General features: G+C 38.3%; 1 protein-coding gene across 1 annotated transcript; it reads left to right on the top strand.

Moving 5' to 3' along the window:
• The first annotated feature begins 4,445 nt into the window (after nucleotides 1-4,445).
• Nucleotides 4,446-9,974, top strand: CCNB1IP1 (cyclin B1 interacting protein 1). Its single transcript, XM_059677507.1, has 3 exons — nucleotides 4,446-4,751; nucleotides 7,809-8,142; nucleotides 9,163-9,974. Exons 1-3 carry the CDS (start codon nucleotides 4,455-4,457, stop codon nucleotides 9,363-9,365), a joined length of 834 nt encoding a protein of 277 aa, XP_059533490.1. The 5' UTR covers nucleotides 4,446-4,454; the 3' UTR covers nucleotides 9,366-9,974.
• Nucleotides 9,975-10,541: the final 567 nt, after the last annotated feature.

Raw genomic sequence — 10,541 nt, 5'->3', positions numbered from 1 at the left:
ATAAGTTATATATAAGCACAAATAGTGCTGCCATTTTATCCAGACTCCTATGTTAGGAAAAATGGAATAAAGTTCAAACTTTAAAATTATAGAAAAGCAAAGAATATAACATTGGGATAGATAAAAGTACAAAAGGAATGACTGATTTGTGTATAGTAAAATTCAAACTTATGTTTGCGTGCCATGTAACTGACAGAAGATTCCATATAAATCAAGAAAATGATCAAATAATATGAGTGGGCAAGTCACAGATGAGGACCTTGAAAAGATGTTTAATCTCACTAGTAAAGAGTTACAAATTAAAACATTGAGATACCATTTCACTGCCATCAGATCGGCCAATGTTGAAACAAAAAACCTGACACTTTCACAAGTTGATGGGTCTGGAACAATAGGATCTCATCTTCGCTGATGGCAAAGAAATTTATATTTTGGAGAATGGTTTGGCAACAACTAGATTTCTTTTATATATATATATATATATATATATATATATATATATATATATATATATATATATATATAATTGATGTTTTTACAGAGAGGAAGGAAGAGTTAGAAACATCAAAGAGAGAAACATAGATCAGCTGGCCCCTGCACACCCCACACTGGGGATGTGCCCGCAACCAAGGCACATGCCCCTGACTGGAATCGAACCTTCAGTCTGCAGGCCAACGCTCTAGCCACTGAGCCAAACCGGTTAGGGCAACAACTAGATTTCTTGAAAATGCTTATACACTAACCCTGTCTGTGGGTATTACATTCTATAGGAATTCTTGGCCTGTATACTCAAGAAGACATGTACTAAAAGTTCATTTCAGTATTGTTTTTTATTGTAAAACTTAGGAACCTATGTCCATTAGAAAATGGATAAATGGTGGTATATGTGTATATTTAGCTGTTAATACAAACTGTGTATTGACTACATTTCAAAAATGAGTTAAAATGGCCTAGTGATATGTGCTATAAGATCATTTTAGATCATGAAAACAAAGACTAATGTGTACACATACTAAAAACACATATGAGAATGATAAACACCAAAATCGGGTTTTACCTCTGGAGAGGTATGAAGAAAATGGGACTGAGATGTATATAGGTGTGCCGAAAATTGTATATAATGTGTTCATTTAAATAGCAAATGTGAGAAAAGTGGTCATTCATATATTTTTATATGCTTGATGTTTAATAATAAAAAACAATATTTACAAAACTTTGGTGAATGGGTCTCTGTATCTCTGCCTTGATTTTAGTGGTCTCATCTCCAGAGCATCCTAGAAATAATCCAGGGAAGAATTTACGCTGTGAGAACAGGACAATATTACCAAGAACCAGTTTAGTTCTTAGTGTTCCAGACTTCTGTGATATTAAGACTTTGTAGCTCCCATACTATATACACTGAGAGATAATATAATAACTCACACAGGCTTTTAGCCAAATGGGTTGGAAGTTGGAAACAATGGTGTGGGGGACACTAGGTTTGGGAAATCTGTGGGATCTCAACGAAGTAGGAAGGGATATTGCAGAACAAAGGTAATGGCTAGGATTACAACGTTAGGTACTTGTGCTGGTGGAATTTGATTGCTTTATGTTTTATAACTTTAAAAGACACTGTATCCTTTTGTATTTATTTCTACATTTGGCATAGTCAAATCCAGAAAATGCACAAAAGGCTCAGATTGCCAAAATAGAAGTTAAGGGCTACATTTATTTTTTCCATCCAATTTGTACCACTAGAATTATCTCTGTAAATTCTCAGAAGATAGACATTGAAATGCATACAAAGGCCAAGATAAGCCTTTCCAGTTACTGTGAACAAGTTGCAAAAAAAATAAAACAAAAAACTAGTAGGAAGTTTTATTAGGACAGGTTTTTGTCCGAAGGAGATTTAGTAACATTCACAACCCGTAAAGGGTTTGCAGGACTTGGTGTCCATTTTGTTGCTGATTCATTGGATTGTGTGTCACAGATTCACAGTGGAGTCACATCACCTGGGAAGGTGGCTACAAAAGACAGTGTTAAGGCTTATATAAGGGGGACCCCTCAACCTCTCCCCAGCTTAACTTCTAATAGGAATTCTAATACACGCATTGAGCAAAAAATCGTAGCAGAAAAGAGAAAGTAACAGGTAAAAACATTAGGGCCCGACGGGTATACACTTTAAAAACCACAAGCAGATCCAGGAGAGTACACGGGCAGATCACCTCAAAAACACCTATGGTGCCTGATCCTATTGCCTCATTTCAAGCGTTGTAATGAATGTGCATAATGTGGACTCTCAACCAAGGAAAATTCTATTTAAGTCTACCGTATATAGAGGATGTGTGAAAGCTGGAAATACGTCTATTTCAAGACGGACAAAAAATAAAATGGCAGAATCTACCTCAATGCGTAAGTGATAGCTGTCCAGTTTTAGGTATCACGATTTGGGGTAATTTTTTCTGAAACTAAGAAAGCCTGTGCTGCCCAATGGGCACCCCCCTATTTTCCCTGGATAAACACCTACTCAGAGGCGGCCCTGTGCTTCTCAACTGGCGCCCCCCTGCTCTTACCCTCAGGAGCCTGGCATCAAATGTTACCCCAGGATGGGACTCGGGGCTGGTCGAGGGCACTAAAGGACACTCGACGACAGTAGGGCTCCCAAGTCGGAAACCTAGACCAAGCTCAGTGGGAATTGTGGCCTCACCGCGCCTGAGACAGGCATGCCTAGTGGGTGCGTGGCCCAAGTCGGTGTCACAGCGGGCAGGTCCCAGCAGCCTGAGCGGCTGGAATTCCCGGCAGGCTCCGGGGGCGGCTCTGCGCATGCGCTCTGGGCGCCTCTGCGCATGCGCTCTCGGCTGTAGTGGCGACGCGCGCAACGAATGCTTTCGTGTGCTGGCATGGTGGAGAGAACCGCGTTTTCCCGCGCTTTTTTCTCTTCTTGTGTCGCCTCAGCTTAGGTAGGTCATTAGAATTATTTTCTGTGTCCAGCGCGGAAAGTCGGCCGAGAATTTCTGAGTGATGTTTCTGTGAATCCAAATCTCAAAAAGTTGGCCCTTGAACACTGGCCAGCTCGCTAAATTGGCTCTTTCCGCATCTCGTAGAGAAGCTGGTACTATCTGTGCCTCTCGCTCTTCCAGAACGGTCTCGGCTTCGAGACTGTTCCCAGCTCTTCTGCTTCCCCGCTGCCCATTACCCTGCGGAGGGAAAACAGGCCTCCTGACCGCGGCAGCCTGGCCTGCCGTACACCTGTGGAGACTCACGCTGAGGGCAGAGTGTCAGTGTCCTTGTCTACCCTGTGACCAATGCAACATTTGTTGTTGTTAATATTTGTCCATTGATTATTAGGGAGACTGGAAGGGAGGGGAGAGACAGAGAGAGACATCGGTGTGAGAGAGATGGGCTGCCTCCCCCACGCCCCACACTGGGGCGGGATGGAGCCTGCAACCGAGGCACGAGCCCTTGGCCAGAATCCCACCCGGACCCTTCGGGGTGTGTGTGGGGGGGTGGGGGGTGGGGGAGAAACCACGCCCTAACCACTGAGCCAAACCGGCAGGGCCCAATGCAGCATTCTTGACAGTATTTGTCACGGGAGAAATGTGAACATTTTTTCTTGGCGTCTAATTGCTGTATTATTATTATTGTTGTTGTTTTTACAGTTTATTACTTATTTTAGTGTATCCAGAAGATTGCTGCCCTGTGCGGGTTAGTAAAATTCCAACAAGAGTGAACACTGTATTGAAAAGTAACTTAAGAGTATATTTAGTTGTACAGATGTTTTAAATGGAGGCGTAGCATGGAATAGGATTTATAACCGGCGAATGTTGATCTCATGATAAACATACCTGCGTTTACGCAGTTTTTCGTGCTTCACAATGGTCCATCACTTGGGTGGATGAGGTTAGTTTCCATTTAATAGTGTCAGGTCACTACGACTCTGTAGGTGAAGAACCTGAGAAATCAGCGTATATGAAAAACCTCAGAGTACTTTGCACTAAAGGATGGCTGAGGTCAGTTCCTGGACTTTCCTGCCTACCGAGTGTGAGAAGTAATACTGAAATATCCTAGCAAACTAAGAATGGGTAATAAATTGGGATTTTTGTGTATGTGTTAAGGAATGACAATAAGCACTAATTTAATTTTTTATTTGTACTTTGTAAACTTTTCCCCCAGGTACATACTATTTTTCATTTTACTAAAATTTGGAACCACCTGTGTCTTAACTTTTCCATTAAATTTTTTTCAAGGCCTTTGTAGTGGTTTGCACAAAGGAGCACAATTAATATGGTTAAGTGATTAAAATCAACACAATATATTAAATGTAATAAATGCAAAAACATAAATGTACATTATTATAAAATTAAAACATGGTTTCTTTATTTGTTATTTCATTTTCACTGCAATTTGATTTATTTGACCTTTTCACTTCCTGCTTATTAGGATTCATTTCAGAATCTGGGACCTCACTGTATATTATGTCTTTGTGTGACGACATGCTGCTTTGTAATTATCGAAAGTGTCGCATCAAGCTCTCTGGTTATGCGTGGGTCACTGCCTGCTCTCACATTTTCTGTGATCAGCATGGCAGCGGTGAGTTTAGTCGTTCGCCAGCTATCTGCCCAGCTTGCAACAGTACCCTTTCTGGAAAACTAGATATTGTCCGTACAGAACTCAGTCCATCAGAGGAATATAAAGCCATGGTACTGGCAGGACTTCGACCAGAGATTGTGTTGGACATTAGCTCCCGAGCACTGGCCTTCTGGACATACCAGGTTGGTGCTTAGGCTAGTTTCTTTGGAGAGTATGATTTGAGGTATATGTAGAAGTTTCTAATGTTTTTCCTTCACTTGTGTTTGTATTTATTTTTTTTTAATGTATGGAAAACTTTCTTTTTAATACATTTTTTCTTTAAAACTAATATATTTGTTGAAAATTCAGAAGAAAGAACAATTTAAAAAACCATAATTCCATCACTCAGAGATAATTATTGTTGATATTTTGTGTATTACTACTTTTATGTGTATAAATATGTATTTTATATATAAATATACATTTTTGTCTTTACAAAAAAAGGATAATACCACACATACTGTTTTTATGGCCAGTTAAAGTTGATGATATATTATGCCTATTATGAATATTTTATTAAATATTTTTAAAGTAAGCATTATGTAATTATTTTAATGATTGCATTGTATCATAATTTATTTCCAAGTTACTAAAAATGCTTTGATGAGCATTATTAATATCAAATTCATGTCTTTAATTATTTGCTAAGATTAAATTCCTGAAGATAGATAAATCAATTTCTTTTAAAAAAATGTATTTTATTGATTTTTTACAGAGAGGAAGGGAGAGGGATAGAGAGTTAGAAACATCGATCAGCTGCCTCCTGCACATTCCCCACTGGGGATGTGCCCACAACCAAGGTATATGCCCTTGGCCGGAATCGAACCTGGGACCATTCAGTCCGCAGGCCGACATTCTATCCACTGAGCCAAACTGGTTAGGGCTAGATAAATCAATTTCAGTGTTCTTTAAATTGCAGTATTTAAACAATTTACACATTTTTTTGTTGTTAATTCTCACCCAAGGATATTTTTCTTTTTTAAAAAAATATTTTTATTGATTTCAGAGAGGTAGTGAGAGGGAGAGAGAGCTAGAAACATCAATGATGAGAATCATTGATTGGCTGCCCCCTGCACATTCCCTATTGGGAATCATGGTTCATAGGTCAACACTCAACCACTGAGCCACACCAGCTGGGCACCAGAGGATATTTTTCTATTGATTTTTAGAGAGAGTGGAAGGGAAGGGAGACAGAGAGAGAAACATCGATGTCAAAGAGACACATCAATTGGTTGCCTCTTGCACGCACCCCAACCAGGGCCAGAGATAGAGCCAGTAACCGAAGTACATGATCCTGACCAGAATCTAACCTGGGATCTTCAGTCCATGAGCTAGGGCTTAAAAAATATTTTTATTGATTTCAGAGAGGAAGGCAGAGGGAGAGAGAGAGATGGAAACATCAATGATGAGAGAGAATCATTGATTGGCTGCCTCCTGCAGGGCCCCACATCAGGGGTTGAGCCCGCAACCCAGGAATGCACCCTGACTGGGAATCAAACAATGACCTCCTGGTTCACAGATCGATGCTCAACCACTGAGCCACGCTGGCTGGGCTAAATTGCCCTCAAATTAGGTTATATCAGTGTGTTCTATTAAGAAGTATATGAGGGTACTTGGTTCTCCATACTTTCGACTTACCAATTGGGTATAGGTAGATTGGCTGTGGGAGCACACTGACCACCAGGAGGCAGCTCCTGCATTGAGCATCTGCCCCCTGGTGGTCAGTGCACATCATAGCAACCGGTTGACCAGTCGTTTGGTCATTCAGTCCTTCAGTCACTTAGGCTTTTATATATATAGATTAGTCTGTGGCTTATCTTTTATTCTCTTGACATTGTCTTTCACAGATCAGAAAATTTTAATTTTAATGAAGTCTAGCTTATCAATTCTTTTGTACATTTTGTCTTTGGTGTTATATATACTAGTAAAAAGTCACCACCAAACCCAAGGTCATTTAGATTTTCCCCTATGTTATCTTGTAGGAATTTTATATTTTACATTCAGGTCTGTGATCCATTTTGAGTTAATTTTGTGAAAGGTATAAAATCTATGAGTAGATTCACTGTGACCTAAGTATATTGCTGGCTATTGCCCAGAGTCTCCTCTCAGTTACTTGCCTTGTTGGCCTTCCCAGTATGGCTGCATGCTTTCACAAAGCCAACAAGAGAGAGTGTACTAACAAGACAGATCTTATATTCTCATGAAGTGACATCTTGTGATTTTTTTCTGTGTTTTAGTTACAGGTCTCCCATCCACACTCAAGGAAGGGAATACACTAGTAAATACCAAGAGACAGGAATAATTGGGGGCTATCTTATAATCTGTTCTTTGCACTATGATTTACTTAAAACATAGGATTATATTTCTTTTTTTAAAAAAACATTTTTATTGATTTCAGAGAGGAAGGGAGAGGGGGAGAGAGATAGAAACATCAATGATGAAAGAGAACCATTGAACAGCTGCCTCCTACACACCCTCTACTGGGGATCAAGCCCTCAACCCAGGCATGTGCCCTTGACCTGAATCAAACCTGGGACCCTTCAGTCTGCAGGCCAACGATCTATCCACTGAGTCAAACAGGCTAGGGCAGATTATATTTCTTTTTAAAAATTTGTTTATTTTTCAATAAATAATAGTTTTTATTAGTAGATATAGTATATTCCTTCTAGTTTAACAAAAAAGCATCATCATTCCCCCTTCCTCCCCCTCCCACCCCTAATCCCAATATAATTTTTTAAATTTTATTTTATTGTTTAAAGTATTACAAATAGTAGTACATATGTCTCCTTTTTTTCCCCCATTGACCTTTCCCCAGCCTCCCCTTCCCCCCCGGTACATGCCCTCAACCCCCATCCCCTATGTCTTGCATCCATTGGTTATGTTTATATGCATGCATACAAAAAATTTTTGGACTACATTTCATTTGTAAAAGTTAGACAAATGCTTACTTCTTTTGTAGGTGTAATGGTAGTGGTGTGATAGTATTCCTCCAGATTTTTTTATGCATTTAGTTACATAACATATTACTTTCTATAATAATCATCCTATTGTACACCCCGATTACTTCTTAACATGGTTCTAAATGTTAATAATACCCCAGGATAATCATCTTTCTTTTCTTTTTGCATTTGTAAAGTTTTACAATATATAAGTTTATATTTATTACTTTAAAAATCTTTTTTTCTCCTCTCTTGGGACAGGTACATCAGGAGCGTCTCTATCAAGAATACAAATTCAGCAAAGCTGAGGGTCATATGAAGCAGATGGAGAAGATATATACTCAGCAAATACAGAGCAAGGATGTAGAATTGACCTCTATGAAAGGAGAGGTCACCTCAATGAAGAAAGTGCTAGAAGAATACAAGAAAAAGTTCAGTGACATCTCTGAAAAACTTATGGAGCGGAATCGTCAGTATCAAAAGCTCCAAGGCCTCTATGATAACCTTAGGCTACGAAACATCACTATTGCTAATCAGGAAGGTAACTTTGAACCATCCATGATTTCCAATTCTGGTATTTTTGGCTTCCCATTAGGTAAGGAAGGACATATAATTACCTAATATTTGTTCTTTAAATCAGTGATTTTTCACATTGTGTTCTGCATGGCTCCAAGTAGTTAGTAGAGACTCCAAAGGCTGAGAATGGTGATAGGCTCTAGATCAGGGGTGGGCAAACTTTTTGACTCGAGGGCCACAATGGGTTCTTAAACTGGACCGGAGGGCCGGAACAAAAGCATGGATGGAGTGTTTGTGTGACCTAATATAAATTCAAAGTAAACATCATTACATAAAAGGGTACGGTCTTTTTTTTTAGTTTTATTCATTTCAAACGGGCCATAGTTTGCCCACGGCTGCTCTAGATTCTTCATCCATGTCTCATTCTGTACATCATTTATCTATTATCTTTTATCTATTATATTAGTTTATGTTTAAGTTACAGCTTCAATTTGAACAGAAAGTAAATATCTTCAAAATAAAATTTCACAAATTGCTACTTTAAAGGAAAAGCTATTTAGTTGCAGTAATAATAATAATAATATTAGCTTCCATTAATTAATTAATTATTATTATTATTTGTTAAATTGATTTTTAGAGAGGGCGGGAGGGAAGGAGATAGATAGATAGATAGGTAGGTAGATATCAGTTGCCTCCTATAAGTGCCCTGACAACTGGGGATTGAACCCACAACGTAGGTATGTGCCCTCCGGGAATCAAATCCATGAACTTTTGGTGAACAGGGCAATGCTTTAACCAACTGAGTCACATCAGTCAAGGCTAAAAATGTATTTCATTGTGTCAAATTACTTTTGGTGATGAGGTCATGGCTGTAATTGGAAATTGCATCACAGAAGAAGGTACAGTATTTATACTGTGGTCAGGGGGGAGGGATGGGGACCATCATGGTCCTTTTCTTTATTTAACATTAGGTTTATATTTTATTTGTCTTGTATGAATTGAGTTCTGTTAAAATATTTATTGAATGAATTTTGTCTTTTTGGTTTTAAAAATTTGTAAGTAAATAGATGCTTAAGTTTTCCCCTTCTTTCCCCCCTAGGGAACAAATCCAAGTTTCCTTTGGACAGTACACCAGTTCAAAACCAGGGTGGTGGAGACGGAGATTTTCAGTTCAGACCATTTTTTATGGGTTCTCCCACAGCACCTGAACCCAGCAACAACTTTTTTAGTTTTGCATCTCCAAGTCGTGAATTAGAGCAGCAGCAAGTCTCTAGCAGGGCCTTTAAAGTAAAAAGAATTTAATGCACTTTACAAAATGTTTCTCTGTTCACTTTTAGTGATTTCATTTATCAAATAATCTTTATTCTAGATAGGAGTCACCAACCTCCCTGTGCTACTAAGTTTTGAAGTTGTCTTCACATATTCAATTTTTAAGAAATTGAGTGGCAATGAGGAGTGGCTTTAGAGTCTGGTTCCTTTTTCTGTTTGGATTATTTAAAGCATGAGCATTTTATTAAACTCAATTTCATTGTCAACTGTTGAGTTTTTACCAGTAGTAGGAAGGTTATAATATTATAAGGTGCTTTGTAGATCACAGTTTGTTTCTGTCTGGGAGTTTCTGACTGAGCTATATGTTTATGCATATGTATAAAAGCACCTGTGTTATATGTCAGCATGTCATTTTGGAGTTTGGTATTTATGCATATATGTATATGCATGTTCCTTTATATTGATATTTTGCTGTATTTTCCAGTATATTTATGAGAAGATTTAGTTCTCAGGAAATGGTAATGTATGTCTGTAGTTTGTTATTTGGGTGTATACATTTATTCCTATATATTTACATATTTGCCCTTGCATTAACTTGTTTGGAATGTATGTGCTCATTCAGTAAATGAGAGTATAATTTGATGTACATATGATCAGTTCTTATTTCTATTTAAAAATAATTTACATTGGTAAAGTTATTTTGTAAAGTTGAGTTTTTGCCATTTATTTAAAAATAAAATTATTCCTTTACTGTTTTGTCAGCTGTTGTCTTGGGTTTATTTATTATTTTTTATTAAATATATTTTTATTGATTTCAGAGAGGCAGGGAGAGGGAGAGATAGAAACATCAATGATGAGAGAGAATCATTGATTGGCTGACTCCTGCGTTCCTCCTAGTGGGGATTGAGCCTGCAACCTGGGCATGTGCCCTTGACTGGAATCAAACCTGGGACCCTTCAGTCTGAGGTTGACATTCTATCCACTGATCCAAACCGGCTAGGGCTTGGGTTTACTTATTTAGTAATGCACTTCTATCATAGAAAACTTACAATATATTAATCTCAAGAGGTTATATTAATTAAGATACTTTAAAAAATTTAAAATTGATTTTAGAGAGCAAGGGAGATGAGAGAGAGAGAGAGAGAGAGAGAGAGAGAGAGAGAGAGAGAGAGAGAGCTCATGAGAGAAGGAGAAACTTCTGTTGCCTCT

The sequence above is a fragment of the Myotis daubentonii genome, chromosome 1, assembly GCF_963259705.1.
Source record: "Myotis daubentonii chromosome 1, mMyoDau2.1, whole genome shotgun sequence".
NCBI classification, from domain to species: domain Eukaryota; kingdom Metazoa; phylum Chordata; class Mammalia; order Chiroptera; family Vespertilionidae; genus Myotis; species Myotis daubentonii.
Note: the sequence above shows the minus strand (reverse complement) of the source record. Positions and strands in the feature narration are given on the sequence as shown.